The sequence below is a fragment of the Drosophila hydei genome, unplaced genomic scaffold (genome assembly GCF_003285905.1).
Source record: "Drosophila hydei strain 15085-1641.00,03,60 unplaced genomic scaffold, DhydRS2 tig00000383-arrow-arrow-pilon, whole genome shotgun sequence".
Lineage (NCBI taxonomy): Eukaryota > Metazoa > Arthropoda > Insecta > Diptera > Drosophilidae > Drosophila > Drosophila hydei.
The window spans coordinates 645757-672827 of NW_022045721.1; the positions used below are offsets into that span (position 1 = coordinate 645757).

General features: G+C 38.9%; 2 protein-coding genes across 6 annotated transcripts; both read left to right on the top strand.

Moving 5' to 3' along the window:
• The first annotated feature begins 13 nt into the window (after positions 1-13).
• On the top strand, positions 14-2591 carry LOC111596866 (NEDD8 ultimate buster 1). 3 transcript variants are annotated; one of them, XM_023311309.2, is made up of 5 exons: positions 14-267; positions 333-576; positions 628-1086; positions 1142-1933; positions 1995-2591. In XM_023311309.2, exons 2-5 carry the CDS (start codon positions 457-459, stop codon positions 2460-2462), a joined length of 1839 nt encoding a protein of 612 aa, XP_023167077.1. In that variant the 5' UTR covers positions 14-267; positions 333-456; the 3' UTR covers positions 2463-2591. The 3 variants fall into 3 exon arrangements, with proteins under 3 accessions (XP_023167077.1, XP_023167078.1, XP_023167079.1); XM_023311310.2 differs by having other exon boundaries at positions 392-576; XM_023311311.2 differs by having other exon boundaries at positions 418-576.
• Positions 2592-5921: 3330 nt separating this feature from the next.
• On the top strand, positions 5922-25827 carry LOC111596864 (ATP-binding cassette sub-family A member 12). Of its 3 annotated transcripts, none has more exons than XM_023311305.2 (14): positions 5922-6216; positions 18237-18644; positions 18706-18848; positions 18917-19000; positions 19093-19233; positions 19298-19437; positions 19487-20589; positions 20644-20764; positions 20818-21008; positions 21079-21416; positions 21471-22120; positions 22185-23428; positions 23525-24230; positions 24596-25827. In XM_023311305.2, the coding sequence occupies exons 2-14, from the start codon at positions 18349-18351 to the stop codon at positions 25445-25447; spliced, it is 6009 nt and encodes a 2002-aa protein (XP_023167073.2). In that variant the 5' UTR covers positions 5922-6216; positions 18237-18348; the 3' UTR covers positions 25448-25827. The 3 variants fall into 3 exon arrangements, with proteins under 3 accessions (XP_023167073.2, XP_023167075.2, XP_023167074.2); XM_023311307.2 differs by lacking the exon at positions 5922-6216 and adding an exon at positions 6455-6523; XM_023311306.2 differs by lacking the exon at positions 5922-6216 and adding an exon at positions 7086-7169.
• Positions 25828-27071: the final 1244 nt, after the last annotated feature.

Here is a 27071-nt window from a genome sequence, read left to right on the forward strand (position 1 = left end):
ACAGTGTGACTATCGTTTTTACTTTATAAATTAATCAAGCATGTCAAATATGTATATTTTACCCGTTTGTGAGTTAAAAATAAAATAAATTTCAAATACAAACGCCACAACTGCATGTTCACAGACAAAAGCTGCTTGCGTTGTTAATCGATATATCGGATAAAAAATTTCATCTGTTGCGTCTATCGCTGTAACAGAGCTATCGCCACAGTACCAAAACAATAAGCACGCATTATTTCGTCAGCACATGATTAACATCGACAATTTGTAAGTAAATATAATTATAACACGCATTTGCAAATGACTTTGCGTATTCTGCTTTCCTTTGTGAGGTGGCAGTATTCTTCAATCGTGGGTATACATACATAGACACACATATTTCATATCATAGTTTATCAGCAACAGTAAAATACGCAGTCATTAGTTGGATCAAGCAATTGAAGTTGGCTCGCTTCCATGTCGCAGATAGATAACATCTTCAATCAGGTGCGAGCACGCCTGCAGGCGCAAAGCATCAAACTGTGGGAGGAGCCATACTATTCCGATGGCTTGGGTAGCATTGAGGCCTCAATTGAAGTAAGTACATCAATTCAAATCGCAAAACAAATTGTAAATATTTGCCAATAGTGTCTAGCTGAGGATTACAGTGTCCAACTAGGAATTGATGCCTCAAGATGCAAATATGTGATCACTGAGTTGCAGGATAATGCGCTACGTAAGCTGGCGGCACGGCGAGAATTCACCGAAACGGGAGTCGCCACGTTTAAGGTGCGACGTGTCGATAATCGCAACGGCACCACAAGCATACTGGACATTAAATGTGATCTTAACGAGCTGGGCTCCAAGTTGCAGCAAGTCATTGCGGCCAAGCTGCAGCTGGGAGATGCCAACGAAGTCAAATGCATTGCAGCGGGACGCATCATCTCGCCAAACGCAACGCTCGCTGCACAGGAACTCAAAAACAATCAGCAGCTCATTGTGATCATTGGGCAGCGGGATGATCAAAACGTTGCCCTGCATGAGCGAATTAGCAAGATCAAAGCTGATGTCGAGGCGGTAGTGGCATCCCAGAGTCAGCTTATGGAGGTAGGTTACCGAATTGAAATTGCAATTGAAGTATATAAGTGTAACCTCACTTTAGATGGAAGATCAGGATGGCAATCCGGTGTTTCTGCCGCCGATTGAGAATCGCGCCTTGCTAACAGGCATGGGTTACTGCGAGAAGGCGCGCGTTGCAATGCAACGTGAGGATTATGAGGAGGCGCTGCTGTTGTTACTCGAAGCGGATGAACAGTTTAGTGCGTGTGATTCTAAATTTCTTGAATCAGTTGACAATTATGCACTGCTCAACTTGGATATTGTCTGGTGTTATATGTGCTTGAAGAATGTTTCCCAGCTGCCGGATGCAGATCGACGTTTGAGCATCTGTGAGCGTAATTTCAAGCGTAGCTATGGCGAAAACTATTCGCGTCTCTATGCGCTTAAGGGTCGTGGCTGTCCAGAGCGCGCGCTCATTATGCGGCTGCAACTGCTTCAGGGCGTCGTGCTTTACCATCAAAATCAACGAGATGCCGCCTATGAGCGTTTCGAGGCAGCTGCCGTTGTACTAAGCGAACTGAAGGTGAACGATGAGCAGTTGTTGCTGCTTGTCGAAATGGGCTTTGAGGTAAGTGAGGCACGCCTCGCCTTGCGCTCCAGCTCTGGCAATGTGGAGCGAGCAGTGCAGTATATACAACAGCGCAAGCAGCAGCTATCAGATGCTCGCAAGCAATCGAAGGGCGAGCGGGCCATGCATCGACGCTATGCCAAGCATGCGACCAAAGACAAGGACTGGGTAAATCCTCGAAGTGTGTGCACTCTTACCGAAATGGGCTTTGAGCGCCGTTTGTCGGCGGCAGCACTGCGACGCACTGAAAACGATGTGCCACGTGCAGTAAGTGAGCAGTTGCTACGGCTTCAGATATAATTTTATATGTCAGTTTTAATCACTGTAGGTGGAACTGCTGCAAACCAATTCCGCGGAGCTGCGCGATACATTGCCTGAATCGCAAAGCGTGGACGCAGTGCAGCTGGCTGCCTTGTTGCAGCTCGGCTTTAAGGAACCAGCTGCTCGGGCTGCTCTTGAGAGCGCAGAAAACAATTTGGAGCAGGCGACGGATTTTTTGCTTAAAGCCATACAGAGCGAGGAGGAGCTTCTGCAAACGGTGGAGCGTGTTACACAATTGGCTAGTGGTGGAATGTTCAATTTGGATGGAGCATCCACTTCACAGGCAGCCGATGTGACACCAAGCGGCTTCCTCATAGATGCCGTGCTGCAAAAGGCTAAGGCCGAGATGGAGGCATATCAGGCGTTCAAGCGCTTGAATGCCGATCTGACACACAGTGATCAGGATTACTTGGACTTGCCGTTGCTGCAGGAGGAGCAATTGCTGGCCGAGTATCGCAATTTGCTAGAGCAATAAAACGAGGCAACTGCCGATGTTGCGATTTTTGCCTTGTTGTTAGTGCCTAAGCGATTGAATTTAATTACGTTCGATACAGCGGCTCCGGCACGCTATAAAAACCGGTTTAATACATGCGGATAACTGTAATCATGACTTGTGTATTGCTAATCATTCACTTATAATGGCACTTAAGTGGCGTTCGTCTTGCTGCTCCTAGACTCCGCAATCTCCTGGCCTGTCTACAAATCTGTCAACAGTTGGCATCGCACATTGTATCATATATACAGAACATACTTATTTTTATATTTATATATGCAATGTAATTCGCTATTTATTCGTGCCTTATGTCAGTTCATTTTACTTAGTCAGCAGACTTTGGATCACTAATTTGCTGGCTCTACTAGGGACTAAAGGTTGCTCAGCTATTGCTGCAAAAAGTACGTTATATATTAAAATATAGTTTAACATTTGGAGCGTGGCATGTGTAGCAATTTACTGACCCAAGCAATTAGCTACATCCTTTTATTAGGGAATTTCCCAAAGGATTTCGTCTTTTTAATGTGCGATAAAATATATATATATATTTATGCATTAATTTCGTGCTGATATTCCCAGTCTTCAAGTAACATCAGCTACTGCCAATTATCAGAGCAAATGAGGCGCAGACGGGCTGTAATGTAACGGTCGGAGAGAGAAGGCCGGATATTTGGGATTCGTATACATATCTACATATACATGCGTGTGTATGTGCGCGTCTAAAAAGCCTCAATTGTTATCATTCAATAGTTTTAGAGTCTGTAATTATCATGGTAAATTGATATATGTAATAATGCTTTTGTTTTGGTCGTTTTGACAAGGTTCAATAAAATTAAGAAATTTTAATAATAAAAATTTGTACGTATATTCTTATATTAAGACGTATATATTTCAGATTTTAAATACTAAATGCAATATCAATTTCCTTGAGATAAAAAACGTTTCATAGCTATAAGAAATCGAGTTTGATTACCGACTGACAATACCGAAATCTTTAGGAAAAACTGGGTTTAAAATTCTAGACTTTAATAGCTTCCTGAATGTTCCGAGTTTGGTTTTCTGTATAACTTAAATTGCTAATTGGGATCTTTAAGTGTGGATTGTTTGTGTTTAATAATAATAAGTGTATATCAAGCCATTGTGATACCCTGTAGACTTTTTACGTCATCATAAATTAAAGCCGAGCTGTATGACCTACGAAGTTCTTAAATGCTTGCATACAGTTGATTTTTGTTAAATTAGTCTAAAATTTACCTTCTACTTGATTAATTTCTTCTGATTCTGACAATCAAGATAGTCGATGTATAAATCGACACCTATTGTTATACAGATTGATAGGTCCTGATGATGTTCGATAAATACCAAAATATTATACATAATTTCGATATTTTGAAATATGAAAATGATCAGAGATATGCACTTTACATTTGCTATCTGTGTACCCGGAAAATATTTTATGTATATAGTATAGTTTGTTGAAAAATCCATCAGATCTTCATAGATCACAGATTTAACAAAGATGAAATTAAATTGAGCTAACAACGAATGCATTTTTACTGACAGTCCCGAGGTAAAGGGTATCTCTTAGTCGAGACAGGTTAATTTTTTATTTCTGGTTCTTTCGGTTTCGTTTTTAGCTTTAATTCCTTCTTTTTCCACCACTTAATGGTTTTTAATAGCTTTAGCAATTATACGTACGTTATACGCAGCGAAGCGCAGCTTTTGGCCATTTATTCACAAACGGATTTCACATTGTTCTTTTTTTTTGGCCAGAACGGTTCTGGCTTTGATTTTTGGCCCAACTAACTAAAATGTTTCCTATTGCGTTATTATTGACTGATATTTATCAAATGAATGAACGTTTGCTTCATTAATGACAATGTCGAAATTTCACAGTTGAATAGATCGCTGAACTTATAACCGCTCACGCACCGAAAAATGTGTATTTGTTTTGGGTTTACTCTATCCTTCTTTCTCTATTAATTTGAAGCATTGGCAATTAGGAATATGTACTTGTCGCTTGTACCCCCGTTTAAAAAATGTTAAACTAAGTAAGTCTTCTGAAAGTGTGGAAAATCAAAAAATTAATCTAGATCCCCTAATGACATATGATCGAAGTTAGTGAAATTTAGATATATCATGTTTTGACAGCTACGCATATTTATAATGTTACAGCCACAATACCAACAATTGACCGTTGAGTTAATATTGACTTCATCTACACATCCCAACAAAATAATTGATGTGGGACTGGCAATCAGAAAAAACGATGTCTCCCAATTGGCTGTCTGTATAGAGTACCGTTAATTTTGTTTTTCTACAAAATATAAATATCAAATATAAATTAAAACATTCCTTTTTAAATCATTTTAGCTGTTTTGGGGGTATGGTGCACGAGTATTGGGTGGGGAGATAGGCTCGTAATACATCATTTACATTTACATACACATGTAAATTTCAGGTATTTGAATCGAAATACTCCTGAAGACCGCCACCTTATAGGCAAGCACTACAGTTCTATCTATATATATATATATATATATATATATTATATGGAAAGTATAGATGCCAATTGATTGATATTAATATCCAATTGGCATTACAGCTGTTTATTATAGAAGTTAAGGCATTCTTAATCTGCTTGAATTTGTTTTTCTTTTTTTACCTCTGTCTTGCAGCTGTTTTTTTTAATCAATGAAAGAACTTTTGTGCGAAATGCCTAGAGAACCACTTGGAATAGGGAAAAATATTTGATCAATGAGTCATTGTTTTGGTTAAATTTTAATTGCACATTATGAGTCCTTCGCCTTAGAGTGTTATTCAACTGTCGGTTCCGGATGGCCGAACTTTAATTTGAATATTATTCGTAACAGTCGCAATGCCAAATTGATAAAGATCGAGTTCCAGCTCATTAACGCTGGCTGGTTCCAAAGTACGACTGTGCGGGCACGACTTCCCACTAGCGATGACTTTTAGTTTTTGTTGGCCAGATATGACTATGAATCGAAGAACTGTAATATCATGAATTAGGGGGGCCGTCACATGTTGCTTTAATATATGGAATTAGCTTTTGGGGAAATGGTGCAGCAATTAATACCGTGATATTTGACATTTCAATTGCCAGCGCTCTGCGTTCTTCTGATTTTTGTTGTTGTTTGTTTATGGCCACAACTTTTGGCCCTGGCGACTGCACGCAAACAGCCTAATGAAAATATATACAGTTAGAACAGATCACGGAAGAGTTGAGCGCCGGCCGCTGCGATAGGGGGGGGGGGGGGAGATGGTCTACCGGAATGTTGAACGAGCTGCAAAGCGTTGCGTTTGCGATCGGGTCTCAGGTAAGAAGGCGCCCCGCCAGCCGATCGTCGGCTTGAATCGCTTGACGTAGCCGCAGCTGCGGAATTAAATAATTTTCCGTAAGCGCGCTTTGTGAAGCTCAGTTCAATTGCGGCAAGCGTTGTCAACGGACGTCTCTTCAAAGCCCACTGTGCAGCTATTCAACGGCAAGCTAACTTCGACTTCGACGCAAGCGCAGCCAGCCAACTAAACAGTACAAGCAGAAAAGAAGTATTTAGAAGTGAATGCAAATGATGCAATCGCATACAATCACAACAGCAAAACAGTGAACAGAGAATAACGAAAATAGCAACAGTTCCAGCTACCAAAACCCTGCTGTGCGTGTCCGGGTGCGTGCGTGTGTGCGTTTTTGCTTATGCTTATGCTTATGCTTATGCTTGTGAGTGTATGTAAATGAAGTAACAACAACAACAACGTGTGATCACAACAAAAAGAAACGCATTGAAAGTAAAACTTGGCGTCGCTCTCTCACACCCGAAAGCAACAACCAATACCCGAAATACTATTGTAAAGAAGAAAAAGAAAGAAAACCAACGTTAAAAGAGTTAAGCGATAAACAAGCCCAAGCCGTGTCTTGGTATTTTGTTTTTTTTTTTTTTTGTTTTGTTCCCATTTACTTGTGTACGTGTGCGTGTGTGAGAGAGAAATAGAGAGTGACGAGAAATAAAATTGGCAAAGTGCAGTTTGTAAGTCAATTGAATTGCATCTAATTCCAGTTTAGTTTCCAACTCAAACAAAATTAACTATTACTAAGCAACAAAATAATAAAAGAAACAATATGACCAATAAAGGGCAGTGGTATGGACAAGGGAAGGGAGGAGGAGGTGGGGATTAGTGAGGGTCTATGCTAGTGTAGGTTTGATTAAAGCCTTCGCGCTGTTTTGCTTGCGAGTCCGTCCATGCGTCCGCAAGTCTACAGCTGTTTTTAATCGCTATCGCTTTCGGTTCACTTTTTTCTTTCTTTCGCTCTTACTGTTGCCGTTGTTGTTACCGCTGCTGCTGCTGCTTTCTTGACACGTTGCAGTTGTTATGGTTGTTGTTTCTTGTATTGCTATTGTGTAGGGCAATTGTGTAGTTGGCTTATTGTTTCACCCACGAAGGGCCTCTCTTCGGAGTTGGCAACAAAAGAAAATACCTTACCCAACCGCAACAACAACAAATGCAATAATAATAACCGAACTTCAAATATAATCGAGCCTGATCTAATAATAAATCATTTTAGTTGCACCTCATGGTACCTATTCGATATGCCAACTACTTGTTATCCAAATCTTCACAGTTATAGTTTGCTTCTCGCCGAAGAATCAGCCTTGCTCTGGGGCTCCAATCTAAGTGAGTTTAATCAAAATCTTAAGTTTTTCCTTGGTGGTTATGCTTTCTATATAAACATGATGGCATCATTTCAGTTAAACAAGTGAAAATGCAAGTAAATTTTATAATTCGAAAACTATAGAGAATACATTTCCTACTCTGACCTTCCTTCCCTCTTTTCATAGTTTACTCTATACTGTACCAATATATTTTCTAATCATACTTAATTTATGTACATATTGTATATTAATGCGTTTGTTTGTCTTCCGAGGCACACTTGATTCTTGTCTTTTGACTAAACAGTAATAACCGGTTTAGCTGACACTTTTATTTATCATATGATTTGAAAAATATCTTCTTATATATGTGCATACACTAAATGTTATATGTAGATACTCGCATTATATAATATATAACATCAGCTTCTTAAGTTGTTTTGAGTTATTTTAAAAACTTGACTTGAAGCCTTGCCAAGCTTACATTGAGCGCTTGTCTAATGCCAAATTAGCGAATCTTAACGTACTTAATACGGGTATATATATATATATATATATATATATATATATATTTATATATATATAGAAGACTTATCAAGATTACATCTATTTATCCATATTTATACTAATTCAATAGGGAAATATTATATTGCCGTTGTGAAATTTGTAATACATACTCGTGATATTCACGTCTGATTTCACCGATGAGCCCATTGGGGCGTGGCATATCAGGTCAAATTGCATTGTCCACTTTTTTAGAGCTTATCTGGCTGAATCTGGCTTGTGAGTTACTGTTAAGGTCCTCTAAAACTATGTCCACGCCAACAAGGGGGCGGCAAATCGGATCCGATTATATGGTGATTTATACAAATAATGTAAACGATATTGGTGATAAAGACCTGAAATTCGGAAAATCGACTGCGCTGAAAATATATATATCCTACACCTATAGGGGGCGTGGAAAGCCGTAAAATTCTATGTTTGTTGAACAGTCAATCGATACAAAAAGTAGCTTTCTGAACTAGATGATGTTTTCTTGCTGCTTTAAAGTTGTTCTCTGCACTAGTTTTGCAATAAGTCATTCACCATTTGTAACAAATATTATTCCATTAATCATTCAATCAGACTAAGACGCTTTCTTATTTTTTTATTGTATTCAAGAACTATTACTATTCTATGTCTATTTTATTTAAATTTTTACAGTCTGTCAATCAAAAGATCTCAGTAGATTCAACTTTTATTTGTGTAATCCAAGAAATGCTGTTAGAGAATTTTACTTTCGGTGTGAATGCTTTCACTCTTCGGAGTTCTTTTCGTCCATATTGTAGCAACACTTTGCAGATTCACCAGTTGTAGAAGTGAGCAGCAGACCCCTTGACAGATACTCGCTTGCATATAGTACAGGTAGCTGGACTTGATTGCATTGCGATGCTTGACCTTGTCAGTTGCTGAGCGGGTTAAAAGTGGAAGCGAGCGAGAGAGAGACAGAGACAGAGAGAGAGAGAGAGAAAGAGAAAGAGATTGTTTGAAGAGACAGAGTCGTAGAGCGAGAGAGTGAGACAGGGAGAGAAACAGGGACTGAGAGAAAAAAATATAAATAATATACAAGTAAAGTAAAATCAAATAAGAGCGTTGCAGTTGGGGTCTATTAGCTACAGAATACTTGCTGGTGATCCAAAAAATATTCTATTTTATGACAAAATCTGTATTTTTCGTAAAATAACTTCAATACTATTTGTATAGATAATACATTTCAGTTATATTATTTGGGGGAGTTGGGAGACAATATATTTCATTCAGGATGTTTCATATAATTTCAAGTCGTACTGCAGCTACCAGACACTGGGATCGTATTTGAAAGCCAGTAGATCAACCAGAGCCTAGGAGTAGATAAATAAGCGTTTTGATTTTACGTGACAGGGCTAGGGCTTTTTACAGGGGTATACTACATTGGAAAGTGCAATATACTCTTTTCGCTTCTTGGACGCGAATCGATAATTAAAAACTTGGCAGCATTTTCCATGCGTTCAGCTTAGAGCATATAAATAAATAAATGCGATGTACTTATTGATTATTATATTGCTCGACGATTATTGTAATATTTAAATAGCCAACGATGCCTTGCTGCCAACGATAATTTTTGCCGACTCATGCTGATAATGATGATCGCTGGCAGATCGTATCCCAATTTGTATATGCGTATGTATGAATATTGAAGTGATCGCAATGCCAGGGAGTTCAGAGTGTTCTAATGCTTATATAGTATATACGTTTGTATGTATATTTCGAGAGCGACAGCTATGTAAATTTAAGTGGGGATAATATTCAAAAAAATTGAACGCATTATATTATAAAGTTCGCACGGGACGCAGGGGCGATTACGCGAAACGAGTTTGCTATTATTTCTGTTTAAATATATTTATTATTCTATTTTTTATTCCATTTATCACACATGCGAACGATTCTCGTCTCAGACGTTTTTAACTCGATTTGAATGTGTGATTTTTTTCTGTTTTCCAGTTTTTTTTTAGTTAGTTGAAGACTCATGGCCAAGGCCGCGTACTTAATAAATAGATAGCTCTAATTGCTTATGTGTGTGTGTGTGTGCGTGTGTGTATATGTGTTTGTCATAAATTGTGCTAAAAGTGCCTGACCGACATTTTTATACAACCGACGTTTTTGCCACTGGTTCATATTGTTTGTTTTCTATATATATATACATATATAACCCAGATATATATATATATATATATATATATATATATATATATATATAATATATATATGGGTTGCACTTTGTAGAGGTGTTGTTGCGTCGTCAGCGCAACTCACAACTGTTATTTGCCATTTTATTCCCTACATTACTAAAAGTGGGTATACGTGGTTTATGGTTAGCATATGTTTGACAGGCAGAAGAAAGAACTAATCGACAAACTTTTTATACCAATACAGATCCTAGACAATTGTAGCTTAGCTTATGCACATGTATTCATATTAAGTAGGTCGGCAGGGTATCCAATAGCCTGCCACACCACACTTGGTGAATCTTACTCGTTTGTAGTTGACTTTGATTAGTGGCTGGCCCTAGCCACCTGGCTTGTAGATGTCATTTAGCAAGCAGTTGAAGTTGCAGGCTGGCAAGCATGCGGACTCTTCTAATCTTAATTGCTGCAATTATCATTAATTTGGCGGCTTTGGCCCATCTCCTTATGGGGGTGAGGTAGGCTTTCACTTTTTATGCACCACAAAACCTATTATATTATTAGTGTTTCACTTATTGGCATGCTTAAGCCTTCTGCCTATTTTTTAACATTCAGTTAAAGTACACTTCACTCACTCGGGCAGTGTCAACTTCATAAATTGGCAGAACTCATTGGAAAGTTGCCTATAAACTCGGTTATAACTGTTTAATTTGTACAGTTTAACAAAATATTCTTTGACGTTGCAACTCCCCCAAATCCTCATGTCAAATTGACCATTTAGCCATTTGAAAAATAAATCTCAAGCTTGATGGTTAGTTTCAACGATTTGCAGGATTGGATGCTTTTTATATATCAATTTATCTATAAGTTATATGTGTATAATATATATATATATATAGTTTTAGTTTTTTTTTAGTTTTTTCTTGTTGTGGATTTCGTTTTAATAATATGTTCTACTGTTGAAAACAGATTTCTAGATATTTCTGAAGCCTCGCATGCCATTGTATTTTTTACTTCCGCACACAGATAAAATATATTGATAAAATGCTAACTGTCACGTAATGTAGTAATGCCGTCTTCAAAGCTGTCTCCAAGATGGTGTCATAAATTCTTTGTTTCTTCTGAAATATGAGTGAATGCACCCACAGTGCAATTAAAAGTGATTACCTTAAAGTTGTGAAAGAGATCTATAGTATGATATCACTTAACTAAAGGCTATTGTTTAGATATATTTGGACGTCATCTAAGCAGCAGAAGATACAATAGTCGAATTAATTGGAGTCTTAGCTTTTTCTGTTTTATTTTAATTCGCTTTCGTAATTCTAAGCTATTTTAATCAATAACAACAAGTATATGTAATACCGTAACATTTAGAAAAGAAGGGTTGGAATTACGCAGTTCTAGGTAAACGTTTATCTGTCTGAAACAAATGCTTTTATAATGGGATCCAACATTTTCGATTCATTTTAATGGTCGCCAAGCACTGAAACTTGTATTCGGTTGTCTTGAAGTTAATTTAAAATAATTAAAATTACAGCCGTAAAAAAATCGTGTAGAATCCTAATCGCCAGTCAACAGGTTTGACAGAGACTTGTCAAACAGGTACACACGTCGGCTTTGGTTTTTTTATTATATCGTTTTGCGACAAATTAAATGGATAAGCATTTTCTTTCAGTGTATGCTGTACGACTCACTACCCTAGGGTCTCACTCTTGCTCTGTTTATTGGGAACGCAGGCAACAGTCGTAGAAAACTATTTTACATCACTTCAAGTGTTACGAGATCAGTGAAGTGTAAAACTTTTCAAATTACAAATTGCACTGTGTTTTATAAAATTCGTATTTAGTATTTTGTTAAAGCTGCTCGCAATAAATCAACTAGCAAGAGTTTTCTCTTGTTGGAACTGCCCAACTAAAAGATTTCTTCCAGATAGTTAAGCTTGTTAAAGGCGAGTTTTTTCTAATTTGATCGGAATGAAGGAAGGGGAATCAGCTTTATAGGTATCTAAGTATATTCTACCTCTAAAGACTGAGATATTCTCATATAACTGAAGTTTGATATCGAGTACTTAAAAGACCTTCCCAGGGATCCAAACTGTAAATGATATGGCAATTCAATATGAAGTTTTGGTAAGATGAAATAAAATTGAAAAAAATAAAATCATTATGAAGGTTTTTCATAAAATATTAAAGAAAAGTTATTTCTGTTTTGGCAACATAAATAATGAACATTATTCGAATGCTCCTTATATTCCTGACAGGCAGTTACCTTTCTTGTGAAATCTCTAACTCAATAAGAATTATTTGCAAATGTAAGTAACAAATTTGTGGACTCGTGTTGTTTAGACTTGGGAATTTCAAGAATCCAACTAACTGCCCGAACCAAGCGCAAGCTTTGAATCCCAACTCTGCGACTCTACGAGCCCGGGTTACCTAATTGCTAGTGTGATCTTTCGCACAGATATAAGCAATGGTTATATATGACGATTCCGAGTCGTGTTGCTTCCGCAAAGTGAACCGAGTGCGAATTGCAAAATAATATTAAGGCGGAATACATGGCGTCGAGGGCTTGGTCAGCGTTTGGAAATAAATAACTATATTACCAATGTGCTAATTATAACTAATAATTGCCTGTAACTTCCATTGTACTGTGGACGCTCTTTGCTGTTTTGTGGCTTTGTTGTAATTTTTTAGCGAAGTCATCTACTCTTTGGCAAGCTGACCTATACACTGAGAGAACTAGTCGATACAAACGATGAGGAATGTGGATATTAATAATTATAAAAAGTTAGATATCGTAAAAAAATACGATAAAAGCAAATATAATAATATCTGTTTGTATCAAATGTGGCTAAGTATGCTACAAAATGAAAGACCGCAAAAACCTCCTAAATTATGCATTTGTACTAATGCGGGACGTAGTCCTGTCCAATGCTGACAAACTACGGTAAGCGATGATGATCTTCTCGCTCGATATATTAGCAGAATGTGCTGTAGACCTATTTGTCATCACCAATATACGCAGAAAGCGCATATGAATACGTCTTGGCGGTGGCCCTCTACTACAGGAAAGCAAGAAAAAGAAAACTGGTATGTCTCTGCATGTTTCAGTCTCGTCGCAATTGTGACCTGCTTCCTGAAATCCTGACTGAGATAAGTCCAACACACCGGTCAGAGGGACGACTTGACTAGCGTAAAGAATTTTTATTTTCGTCAGAATCCTCAAGAGTAGACGCGGTCAACAGTAATTTAGTTGTTACATTTGGAGTTTCTAACTGTAACTGAAGATAATATAGCTTAACCCGATTATCCATGCGGCCAATAGACGTAGACATATATTTTCTGACTAATCTCTTACACTAATGTAACTTAATAATCAAATTTTTAAATTTATAACCTTTGCGTTTTGCCACGCGCCTTATGAGTGTAGATATATAGTTTGTATATTTGTTGATGCGGGTTGCACTGTCGAATCTATATTCAAAATTTCTCTAGCCCCCATAGTGCTAAAAATATAAAAGAAATTGTGAAAAAAACTATATACGGGGATCCGATTTGCACCGCCCCTAATTGGTGTGGGCATATAATTGTAGATAATCTTAAGAGTAACTTAAATTTCAAATTTGCGGTCTCTAATTCTAAAACTTTGCAGGATGTAGTTTTACGCCACCCATCGAATGAGCGTAGATATATCCGCCATATCTTACTGATCTTACGTTTTTAACGCGAGTATGTGCTCCCAGTATTTAGCACTTTAAATAGTAGCGTTTGTGAGATACCAGAAATATTATTTTCTGATTTGTCACTACTCTGCACTACTCTACTGCAAGGTTATCCACAATGGATATATACCGAACTGGAAGTCTTTAGCTTCAATAACGGCAAATCCAAAAACAATCCTAAATAAAAAATTAAATTACATGATGATATAATTATTTTGAGTGTGGCCTACAGTTGCAGTCGGTCAAGCTGTTTGAGATTTTTTAATTCGGATGATTGAGATGCAAAACATTATGCTCAACAGTTTATCGCTCCGTAGACCGACGCCTTTTATTTAAAACTCTTATCAATGGATGGTTTCCACTTGACCACGTCACGAGGTAGACGTCAATACCATATTCATGGTTGAACACAAGCTGAACACAGACAGCCAATTGTTTGGAATTTGAGATCATTTCCGTTGTTCAGTTACATGAGGATGCCAAATTGGATTGATCAATGACAATATTTTGACTAGGAGCTCTAGCAGAGAATCTAGACGTATGTACATAATAATTCCATAATGAATATTCTGATATACATTTATATTTAATAGAAAATATGTGTAATACATTCATACACAAATACATTTATATATATTTATGTATATTATATATAAAATATTCAGTTCATATTAATTGTTACGTACTGCTAGTTGATCAGTAAATAAATAGGTCACATAGTTTGCGAGAAAAACATTTGTAATTTGATTGAACTCAAATAATTACGCATTGGGTTAATAGCTCTTTATTGATTGCCAGATCAATGATAATCAATGTAATGCGTAATAGTGTTGTGTCAGTAGCTACTTAGCTACATTACATATATGTATATATAAATAAATATGTATATATATATATATATATATATATATATATGTGTGTGTATACACAGATGCAACAAACAAGCCGTGTGAATGCGCGAATAACTGGTTCAGAAATTGTGAGCAAGACGAAGGAAAGCAATTTTTTTAATGTCTGCTGTAATATATATCTTTATATGGTAGTAAAGCAGTTATATAATTCCGTTGATACTTTTTTGTGTATTATTATATCATTATTCGTTCACTTAAGATTAAAGCTAATTTTGACAAAGAAACATAATTTAATTGTTCGAATTAGGCTGAGGTCTCAAAAAATTAATATTCTTGATTACGGGCAAATGCCAATGGCAGTGCCAACTATATTAATTTGAATAATATTTTTAATTACAATGCCGGTTTGTCCTTTTGGGAGCTTGATCAACCAAATATGGTTTTAATATTCGATACCTCATTACACATATAAAAGAATTTAATCTGTAAGTTCTCATATAGAATATACCAGTATTTCGATTGCATCGAAAGGGGTTCAGGGGACATCTTAGTTGTGCACTACCGATAAATTACTTTGATTATTTGGATTTGGATTGTGACTAACTCCTCCCCTTTCCCTTCCCCACAAATGAAAAAACAACATATTTCAAATACTAGAAAATTGTGCTTGAGCAAATATAAATTTCAGGATGCAATAATTATGCGCTAATTAAGAAAATTAATATTGAGCAAAAGTTATTCAACCATTAAGTCTCTATAGTAAAGCCTATGCAGTCTGAAGCCCACGCGCAGTTGCTGCGTAAACATCGCACTTATCAGAACGCGTGCTTTTGCATGCGTGCGTATGTGTGTGATCACATGTTGCTTGATATGTACATACATATGTATACAAGAAGCGCAGGCTGATTAGAACACCAACACTATAGCACTATTACTTGCTTAGAATTATTATTTTCATAAATTATTCAATATATTGTTGCTTTCCAAGCAACAAAGACAGAAAATATTTAGTTTTCATACTTATTCACGAAGAAGCATTGCTTCTTTGCAATGTCCGTCTTGCTGTCCGCCCGCCTGTCCGTATGAACGCTAACCATTACGTCGCTATTAAAGCAAAAAACTTAAAGTTTATATATCTCGTGGAAACTCTCGTCCATAAGGGTCTCTATTAGTTAAGGTGCTAGATAAGTGAAATTCGGAACATTTACTCGCGTGGACAACTCAAGATCAAGAAGATATGGCGGATATATCTACGCATATTGAAGGCGGGCAAAATCGGAAAAACCTTTACCTTCCAAAGTTTTTAAGCCGACAGCGTTTGGTGGGGAATGAGTATTCTGCCGTCGGTAGTGCCTGACTGCAACGTTCTTACGAGTTTTTTGTTGTCTGTAGGATTTTAAAATGAACATTTTTATTGAGTTGATTAAATAGCTTAGATAGCACTCATACAAATCTCGATTCAGTGATTCAGAGCTCAACTCATAGCTTAGGCAAATACATCTTAGTTGAAGTTAAATACTAGCTAGCTAGCTTTTAACAATTACCTCAAATCAATTAAAGGTCAAGAGTTTACCCCCTACACCTAGTATGTCTCATTGCGCAGCTGCTGTTGAGGCCGAGCATGAGCCAAGGAAATGACAATGACACGGAAAATATGTGAGAGAATATTGCATATTGATTAACAGCTAGACTGGCAGACAGACAAGTTAAGCTCAGTCGCAACGACACAAGACCAAAAACAATATATCTGATAAAATTGGCAATTTTCCACTGATGAAGGCTTGATTCCATCTGCCTTTAGGCGGCAAGTTAATTGCAACTGCCAAAGGCGAAGCAAACAAGTAAGAAAGCTCTAGTCGGGGTGCCCGACTAGGAGATACCCTGAGCACAGTCCTATTTGCGTTTATTATTATTTTCCGTAGTTTGTATCGAGTATTCAAAAAAAAAAAAAAAACCAAATAAAAATCGACATTGCGAGACCAGGATTCGAACCCGGGCGACGTGCACCAACTCTACCAACACTGCCACTTTATAATTAAAAAAATAAATAAAACAATTAAAATTTCTCATCAACACGAGTTTCAACCCCAGACATTAATCGCTTGCTAGCGCCGCCTCTACCAACGCAGCCACTACAACTCTTGCAGGAAGAGGTGCAAATTTGAAGCTGAGTAGCAGCTGATAATTCAAAAGAATACACGAATTTGAATGTATGTGTGCACACGCATAGGAAATGCGCTGCTGCTGACATGTGCTTTTGTAAACGTTTTGTTTAATAACTTCTGTTCTACTTAATGGATTTTAATTAAATTTTCAGCATATGATCTACATATCCTATTGGCTTGGTTGAGATGCAAACGCCATCATATAATGGCCCTAGTTCCAACTAAACTTAAATTTTAAGAATTTGGGGAAATTTGGAGCCAGTATCCAAAATCCAACAAAAATCAAAATTGCATAAAATATACATAAAACTAAATACAAAATTTGGAGGCTCTAGCATTTCAGACATACGAGATAAAAGTTGTTAACTGCATTTCAATCATGTTTTTATTCGATAACAATGAAATGTGAATAGTTATCGAATATTTGAAACAAGCTTGATATGCGCGTGCTGTACACGGACCTACAAATTCAAGTCTCTAGCTCTTATAGATGCTGAGATCCATGCGTTCACACATACGGACAGACATACGGACAGGGCTCAATCAACTTGTATTGTCGTCCTGATCAAGAATATATATACTTTATGGGATCTGCCTTTTACATACATTTGCACAAAACCATTATACCCTAATTTCCCATTTTCAATGGGATCAGGGTATAAAGAAAATCCGAAACAGTTGTAGCCAAAAGTCATAAATAAAGCGAGATGTCTCACCTGGTTTCTGGCGTTCGTTCCCATTGGTAGCTACGATAGCAACGATGCATTGTTCAACTCAACAAGCGTCTAGTGTTTTTAGTAATTTATAAATTATATTCCCCATTTACAAATGCCAAAAGCCAAATGCCCTGCTTTTCAATTTTGAAAATCTGCAGTCTATCTTATGTCATCAATATTGGCCAGTAGCTTAGGGCTGCTAGTTTCATAATTCGTTATAATATCCTAGTCTTGAAAGAAAAGAAATAAGAATATGTGGTGGAAACTTCAGGTGTTTTTTTGATCCTTGCGATCACTTGGATGAACATAAATCATAAAGACAATTAATGCATTACTGTATGAGTATTATTATCAGATAGATTTCGGTCTTTGATTCCACTTTGCCCTTCACGTATATAAAGAGTATTAATGGCTTAGAAGCAGAGGGCTATAATCCGTTGGCTAGCTACTATTGCTAATGAATAAGATCTATAATTATCCAGTTGTTTACTTTATACCTGGAAACTTACTATACCATAGAACAAAAACTAATGATAATAATACAACAGCTCACAATGAAATGTCTGTAGCGATCATATAGTCTTTAAAACGTGTTGCACCCATTAAATATGGAAGCATTCAGAATTCAAGGTGAACTGCACTGGCCACAAGCCGATTTATGTATATGAATTATCAACGCAATCAAACTAATCGAAGCCGATTTTATACTTGTCTTTGTCTTAGTCGACTTAGTCCCAGTTCTTATTTGAAATTTGTAGATCTACTCAAATGTGAAAGATCTACCCAAGAAAGTCCATTTGCATGTTAGCTAATGTAATATTGAATTTAAAAATTTTCCTATTAAATTAGCTCACATGTAGGTTGACATACAGATTATGTTTATAAGCATTAAGTGAATACTTGAATAGAGTTTCCCTATTTTATTATTTACTTACAGCGAGTTTAACTTAAGAATGTGTCAATGATAAATGATCTGGTCGGTCGAAAAGTTAACAGAAAGTAACTGCCAAAATCCGTAAGAGCAGTTCTTGGACTTGCAAGGGGACAAAATGTCCTTCAGAATGAGGGAGGTTAAGGCGCTGCTGCGCAAGGACGTCATTGTGCGCTGGCGTCAGAAGGGTCTGTCGTTAACGGTGATCGTTTGGCCATTGCTTGCATTCATGCTGATTTATCTAATAAGGCTAAGATATGACTCGGAGCAGATGGATGCATGCCAGTTTCCCACCCGATTGCTGCCCACTAAAAATCAGGTGGTACCCAGCGCATTCTCCTACATTTGCAGCATAGAGAATAAGTGCCTGAGCACCGAGCCGTACGAAGAGTATTCCAAATGGCAGGAAGCACCGTAAGTTAGATACTTAGGGAGTATCTATTCAATTGGTCTTTAATGCAACTTTATCTTACAGCCTGCATTCTGTAATTGATATTGTTAATGTCTTCGTTACTGATGATCGTTTGTACAATGCGCTCATCGAGCTGCCAGAGAAGGCGAATTTCGTAAATGCGATCACAACACTCCTAACCAGCAGCCATCTCGATCTCATTCGAAGTAAGTGAAGTTTCCTTGATATTCTTGCTATAGCAATATAATACATATACTAAAGAGTTATTTTCCAGGTAACATTAGTCAAATAGTTTCTTTGGTTCCCGAAATTGAGCGCCTGATGAACTACAGTTTTGATATCACAAAACTGTTTTCAAGTAAGTTAACACACCGGAAGTAGCTAATTAGTTTTCCATTGTTAACTTTCTTCCTCTATTCTTCTCTCTGTCTCTTTCTTGCATCGGTGTAGATCGTGAGACATTTGTGAAGCTGGGTATTTTACTTTGTGGACATCCGTTTCCCAGCACGGAAAGCATACCTCTTGTCAACGATATACTTTACTCCGACGACCTCAGTGAGGTCAATGACGATGAACTAAAGGCCATGCCAAGTATGTCTATATTTAATATTATGCTACCTTATTCATTTCAAGTCTTTTATTTTTCGTTTCACAGCCAAATATTGCAAGCGTTTGTATTTGGATGTTACTTCAACGAATCAGGGCAAACTCACCTGGAATTTCGTCAAGCCTATTATACAGGGTAAAATTCTATATACGCCACCCAATGCTGACACGGAGAGCATTGTCAATTTCGTAAGTATTTAAGTACAGTAGAGATTTTGGCTTAATGCTCTACTTACAGACCAATGGAACCTTCGAGGAAATTGGTCGACTTAGGAATGTATCGAAAGCAGCCGCTATTATTGTTGACAAGCTGCATACGAATGCCACTTTCGGGCAGGCCTTTGATAATTTGCTGAAACTGGCCCGCTCCCCGCTCGTTCAAAGTTTGGTTGGCAGTGAATTTAATGTGGAGGAGATCGAACGAATCATGAACTATGTGCGCACCAATGAGCTTATCCATCAGATTTTGACTACTATCAGTGATCTTTTAGAGTGCATTTCGGTTGATCGTTTTGAGCCAGTGTCCAGTGTATACAAATTGCGACATCGCGCCTATGAGCTCAATCAGCAGCGTCTCTTTCTAGCTGCCCTCAACTTTGAGGACGTATCGGGTCAACATATAACCTATAGATTGCACATGGACACGGACAATACGCAGCCGACGTTCGAGAACAAAAATCGATTCTGGTTCCCGGGGCCAGCGTCAAGCATGCTGGTGGATCTCAAGTATCATCGTGGTTTTGTTCAGCTCATGCAGATGGTCGATCTGGCAATTATCAAGCATAAACGCCAGGAGCTGGGACCGGGCGAGAACTCTCAATCTGATGAAACCTCACGACCAACGATTAGTTTAAAACGCGTTGATGACGATGAAGATCTCTTTAATAATGAGGATGAGGATAACGATGACAATGCCGATGATTTTGAACATGACGAAAGTTCGAGCAATGAATATTCAACGACAACTCTTTCTGCTCAGCCTGACGACGAAGAAGATACAACCATCGTTGAGCAAAAAGAAATGAGGGAGACTACAACGCTTCATGGTTCTAAGCGAGAAACAGAAACATCAACCGTTAATCCAGACTTTAAATTCCTTAGTAATGACAATTCGGACGACATTAAATTGCCAGACGGTATTCAAGACGCTCTCAATGAAGCCTTGGCAGATGGCAGACTGAATCTGGATTTCCGGGGTGGTCGCGTTAAGCGTCAGGGTCTTTTGGATCTGCTCAGCAGTTTCGGCAATGGAATTGATAATGTGAAAGGCATTAAATATGATGTAGACGAAATGCAATTCTATACCAAACAATTTCCCTATCCCGCATATGTGCGCGATGAGTAAGTGCTTCATAGATTCAATGATTCAATTGACTTATGGCCTAATTCTTGCAGCTTCAAGCGCGGTATTTACTTGGCGCAAGCTGTGCAGGTATGCTTCTGCCTGGGTCTCGTTGTTGCTGTGGCGGTCTGCGTTCGAGAACGGATCTGGATGCGTGAGAGCCGCAATAGTTTGGTAAGTTTAAAGTTATCTCAATATAGCTCTAATTAACTCCGATATTTTGATAGTTAATGCGCTCCATGGGTATGCATGCACACTCAGAGCTGATCGCTTGGATATTAATTAGTTTCGTCGAGCTGTTCGTTATATTTGGGCTGGTCAGCCTTGTTCTCTATATTGGAGGTATTTTGGTCTACACCAATTGGTTCTTCATGATGTTTTACTGCCTGGCTTTTGGCGCTTGCCTAATCTCATTCTGGTGTGTATTTAGTAATACAAATTTCGTGGTTTTCCCCCTTAGTTATGTTTTTATTATGATCTCTTGACAGCTATATGTGTTCGAACTTCTTTATATCTGCCAATATTGGTGCAGTCGCTGCGGCGTTGCTCTTCTTCATCACCCTATGTCCATTTATCATAGTGCTGCTCTTCGATGCGAAATTGAATCTGCTCGAGAGTTTTCTTGTGAATTTGTCTTTTACGACCGCCTTTGCCAAGGGCTGGAGCGAACTGCTGCGCATGGAACTGCAAGAGCAGGGCATGACCGTTGGTCACCTTGTAAAGTTGGGACCCGCGGGTAGCGAGTGCGCGTTGGCCTTCCTTATGTTCATATTCGATCTGATGCTATATGCGGTCATTGGCTATGGCTATCAGCGCTATAAGAAAAGTGAGTGAACAGCCATCTGAGCCTTTGAATTGTTCTAATGTGATTTTATCTCAGCTAACTATAGCTTTGTGCGTGTAACTCGCGCACAGCTTGATGCCAAGCTGGGCGCCTCGCTGACCTGCGTCACGAAAATGTATGGCCACAAGTATGCATTGTCGAATCTCAGCGTTGACTTTGCACGCAATCAGGTCAGCTGCCTATTGGGACGCAATGGAGCCGGTAAGAGCACGCTCATCAAGCTACTTACGGGCCAAACGGTGCAAACAACGGGTCAGGTGGTGCTCGCTGGTCAGCATAATGTGGGCGTTTGCTGGCAGGATAATGTACTCATACCCAAGTTGACGGCACGTGAACATCTGGAGCTATATGCCCAGCTCAAGTTAGATGCTGTTGATAGCGAGTGTGTGAGCGCGAAGCAGGAAGTGCGGCGTACATTAAAGAGCCTGAACTTTGGAAAATATGAAAATTATTATGCTTATCAGCTATCAGGCGGCTATAAGCGGCGTCTCTGTGTAGCCATTGCGTTCATTGCCTCGCCCAGCGTAGTCATCTTGGATGAGCCCTGCAATGGGGTCGATGCCAAGGCGCGCAAGGATATATGGCAGCTAATTGAACAGCTGCGCCAGGGACGTGCTGTACTCTTTGCTACACACTTCCTCGACGAGGCCAAGTACCTTAGTGATGCGCTCTTTATCATGCGCAATGTGAGTTGATAAGAATAATAAAATTAAAATTATTTTTGTTGCTTACCCAATGTCTTATTCACAGGGTCGCATTATTGCCCAGCACAGCCGGGATTCACTTCAGCGCATCTGTACCTCGGATTATAGCATGGAGATGCGTTGCCTTGATGCCAATGCATCCACTACTATTATACAACGAGCACAGCAGCTTCTGAGACAAAGCCATGTGCTGCCTGGTCGTGAGACACAACATTTGATAATTAGTGCTACCTATGCTGAGAATCTGACGCCGGCTGCTGTTCAGTTTCTGGAATTTCTGCAGGCGCAGGAAGCGGCGGGACACATTAGCGATCTGATGCTCAACAGTAGTTCCACTCTGGAGCAAGAGTTCGAACAGTTGAATCGCAAAGATGAATCACTTGTACAGATGATGCCAACCACATCGAGCATTGTCACTGGCGCAACCGATGTGTTGGAGCAGCCGCCTGGCTTCTGGACACATTTCATGCTGCTCCTGGGCAAACGACGGCGTCATCTGATGCGCAACTATCGTCTGCTGCTCTACGTGCTGCTGCTGCCTGCCATATTTGAACTTTGCGCCATGTGGTTTGTCAGCTATCGTCTGGACGACGATTTTGACACTGTTCTGCCATTGAGTCGTACGCTATATCCGCAGAGTGCGCAAGTAATGAGCGGGGAGAAATTTACAGAATTCACGGAAACTGTCTATGGTAATCTAACGTCCAATTGTCAAACGGACTTTGAGTGTGGTGAATTCACTAGCTCTCGGGATGCCTTTAACTGGGTGCTAAACAGTCTGGATAAGTATCGGGGACGTCGCTATGGCGGCTACGGCATCAATGGCACTGGCGCCACCGTCTGGTATAACAACAAGGGCTACCATGCCATGGTGGCCTGGCTGAATGATCTGAACAGCCAACTGCTGCGCAGCTCGGTTAGCAATTCATCGTACGACATACGTATCTTAAATGAGCCTTGGAAGTTGGCGTTTGCCGAGCTGAGTACCAGTTCGGTGCTGCGTCAAGCTGGTGACTCCTGCATGGTCTTTATACTACTGGTCGCATTTAGCTTAGTAGTTGCAGCTGCCTCTGTTTACTTGGTCAATGAGCGAGTTAATGGCGAGAAGCTGCAGCAACGGCTGAGCGGCGTCAGCGCTGCCACTTACTGGCTGGTGGCCATCCTCTGGGACTATCTCATTATGGTGCTGGCTCTGATCATTTGTCTTGCAATTGTGCTGATTTTTAATATGCCCGTTTTTGTCGATCGCCAGCAACTGATGGGCATTGTGGCTCTATCTCTGATGTTTAGGTATGTGCCTTTGCTTATTTCCTTTTCCTTACTTCCGATAATCTCTTTTGTCTTATTCACTAACCGAATTTATTTCTTCTTTTATTTGCTTTACAGCTTTGCGTGTGTGCCCGCCGTGCATGTTGCGGAAAAGATCTTCACTGACTCGAGCATAGCTATTGTTTCCATTTTTTGCGCTAACATTATAATTCCAGTGATTACCATGGGCATTGTGCTAATTCTAGGAGTTGTGGGTGATAGTCCCACCTGGGACACTTGGCGGCACGGTCTAAACAAAGCCTTCCTCATTTTCCCTCAGCATGCATTGGGCGATGGCCTTCTGGAGCTCTGCAAGAACTATATGGTCGCTGTTGTCTTCAAGCGGTACGACATTGACTCTTACAAGCTGCCGCTGGCTAGTGATCTATTGCAGCGTCACTTTATAGCTTTGACTATAGTTGGCATTATCTGTTTGCTGCTGAACTTGCTCATTGAGTGTCATTTGCTGAGCCACCTATGGCAACAGATGGCGAGCCTTTTAGACTGCCAGTATAGACGTGAGCTGCGTAAGCTAGGTCAGCTGAAGCTCGTCAATATACAGAGTATCTTTAAGAGTTGCGTAAGCGCCGACGAGGCACTACGTGTCGAGAATCTCTGGCTTGCCTATCGCCGTGGACGCTATGCCGTCCGTCAGGTTCACTTTGGCGTGCAACGCGGTGAATGCTTTGGACTCCTTGGCAAGAACGGAGCTGGCAAGTCGACCATATTCAAGATACTTACGCGTCAGCTACTTCCAGATGTGGGGCATGTATATTTTGAACATGTAAGTTTCATTCAATACTCATGTAAATTTACTTTTCAAGCCAGGGATCCCAAACTTAGCCAGTTAGTCATCAGTTCAGTTAATCCTTAAAAAACCATTCAATCAAGTACATTCAATCAGAATTTAATCAATCCGTTTTCTAATAAATCAGTCACTTATACAGTAAGTCAGTCTGCGACTTAGCTATCAGAAAGTCTGAATATTATATAATAAGACAATTGGTAAGGAAGCCACTTAAGTATAAACATTCAGTTGAGTTCGTAAGTCAGACATTCAATCAATCAATCATATATTCAATTAATTATTTAATAATTATTATTTAATTTGCAATCAGCCAATCAATCAAACTGTTTATACCATTTTAGCCTGGCGTTTCGTATTGCCCGCAGAGCAATCCTCTAGATCCTTTGTTGACCGTGAAGGAATGCATCCTGCTCTATGGCCAATTGCGAGGCATCAAGCAGCTGGATCTTCTGCTGGAACGCATACTGGATACCTATGAGTTGCGCAACTATCGAGATATCCAGGTAAAGAAGCTTAGTGGTGGCAATCGACGGAAGCTGACAGTGGCCATCAGCTGTTGCGGCTATACACCCACCGTATTAATGGATGAGCCGACGAGCGATATGGATCCGGTGACACGATCCTTTATCTATCGCACCATTGAACAGTTGCTCGTGGCGCGGCGCGCTGTGCTATTGACCTCGCACTCAATATCGGAAATCGAGCATCTGTGCCAGCGTGTCGCGGTGCTGAAGGACGGCCAGCTTGTGGCCAGCAACAGTCCGTCAGAGCTAAAGAGTCAGCACGGTGGCTACTATGCAGTCAGCTGTTTCTGTGCGCCTATTCAACAGGCGCAACTGGCCAAGATCCTGCCTCAACATTTGCCCGGCGCCTGTGAGCTGCTGCATTACGCGCACAGCCTGCGCTTCCTCGTTAAGGTGCGACAGCCCCACAGTTCAGAGGCGACGAGCAGTATCAAGCAGCCGACGCTAGCCGCGCTTTTTGAGGCAGTTCGTGTGATGTCCGGTACCTTGGAGCTGGCGGCGCACTTTGCTATCAGCCGCTGTCGCTTTGAGACAGTCTTTGAGCGCATTCTGGACAATTGCGAATCAGTCTCGAATGGAGGCTCTGATCTGCCCTCGAAGTCGGTGGCAGTAAGCGGCTCCCTGGAAACAGGCTATGTACATTGTGGCTACGAAGAGACGGCGACCTAAACCTGAATAAAAACACTAAATCTATTTTTTTTTTATACATTTTAACTGTAACTATATTAGCTTTTTACGTTTATGTTTTATGTTTATACATCTATAATAGGACAAATTTGTTTTGTGATAAGTTAGGACGGTCCGTTCCAGTGATATTAGGGCGTCTTTAAAATAAGGGGAAGTTAAGAGCTTTAATACCTATCAAATCTTATGTACAAACATTTTTAACCAGCGCCGGCGAGTGCAATTTTAGGGTTACAAACTCCATTTGAGCTTGTTTCTATATATCTTTGTAAAACATAATTTTGTATTCATGTTATAGGATGATGTTCAATATCTTTACTTTTCCTTGTACTTATAACAATTGTAAACTGTAAAATGAATAAACTCACAAATATTTATGTACATTTTCTATGAATTCAAGACATTTTATTTATTTAAACGCAACAGTCGTATATCTTAATTATATGATTACCTTTGATGTGGATGTTGTTTTTATTACAATTCTGGGCTATTTTTGTCTCGGCCAAGTTCCAAGTTACAATTATATTGGGTTCTATGTAACTTTTGATTATTTTTGTGTATTTACATTCTGTTGGGATTTGTGTAATTATACTAGTTATACATTCGTTAATTTCTTGTTTTTGTTTTTTGGATTTGAAATATACTTTATTATTTTGTGTGTAGTAGGTTTCATAAGTGTTTTCTGTAAGGGTATTGTTATGATTGTCTGCTTAGGGGAGAATCTTGTATAGTGGACTTTTAGTTATTTGTTTTGGTATGTCCGAGATAATCAGTATTTCATTGGTGTCTGTCTTAAACCAAGTGGAAGTTTTTATATTTAGAATCTTTTCGAAATTTATATCTAGCATGTTTTGGTGCTTCAGGAGTTTAGGGTTAAAAATTCCTAGTCTAGTTAGTTGCAATCCTATTTCAAGGTTTTCTATGTATTCTATGAGATTTTCTATCAGGTATTCTTTGTGGGCAACGTCTTTAAATGGCTCTGTTTGTTTGAGAAAGTCGTTGTAGGTAGTGTGTATTTTTTAGTTAGGTTTACTGTAAAATAGTGGTATTCATAGTAAACAGAATAGCCAAATAATTAGGAATAATCAAAACTATGACAGACAATAAGACAAAACCCAAATTTTAACAGACAACAACAAAGCCAATAAAAAGTAAAAATTTTAACAGACAACTAAGTTAGAATATTTGACAAAATCAAAATCAAAATCATCAGCAACCACAACCAGAAGCAATGAGTGTAGACAATTTAAATGATGAAAAAATTAATAACAAACCAAATTACGAAAATAAACAGGAAGAATTGTTTACCAACTAGCCTCGGACAAAAGAAAAGTTTCATTAAAAGAACTATTGAGGGGGATACTTTTCTAATTTTAGTAGATACTGGACCTATTATAAGTATTTTAAACACCAAAAATATACATGAAAACCATTTACACTATTAATGAGGATATAAAAAATGTCAGCTAGAAGTACCAAGTGATTTTAAATATGTAGATTGCGCAAGAATAAAATGGGTGCTATGTCCCTGGAAAGAGCATATGATCTTCTATTGGATTTTATCCAGGCAAATTTGGAAAATATTGATTTTAAAAACAAAATAATTAAG

Coding starts and splice junctions, on each gene's coding strand:
- LOC111596864 (XM_023311305.2), top strand. CDS start 18,349: ATGTCCTTCAGAATGAGGGAGGTTAAGGCGCTGCTGCGCAAGGACGTC. Junction 21,009..21,078: donor GCTTGCCTAATCTCATTCTG/GTGTGTATTTAG, acceptor ATCTCTTGACAG/CTATATGTGTTCGAACTTCT. Junction 24,231..24,595: donor GGCATGTATATTTTGAACAT/GTAAGTTTCATT, acceptor ATACCATTTTAG/CCTGGCGTTTCGTATTGCCC.
- LOC111596866 (XM_023311309.2), top strand. CDS start 457: ATGTCGCAGATAGATAACATCTTCAATCAGGTGCGAGCACGCCTGCAG. Junction 577..627: donor GCATTGAGGCCTCAATTGAA/GTAAGTACATCA, acceptor ATTTGCCAATAG/TGTCTAGCTGAGGATTACAG. Junction 1,087..1,141: donor CCCAGAGTCAGCTTATGGAG/GTAGGTTACCGA, acceptor ACCTCACTTTAG/ATGGAAGATCAGGATGGCAA.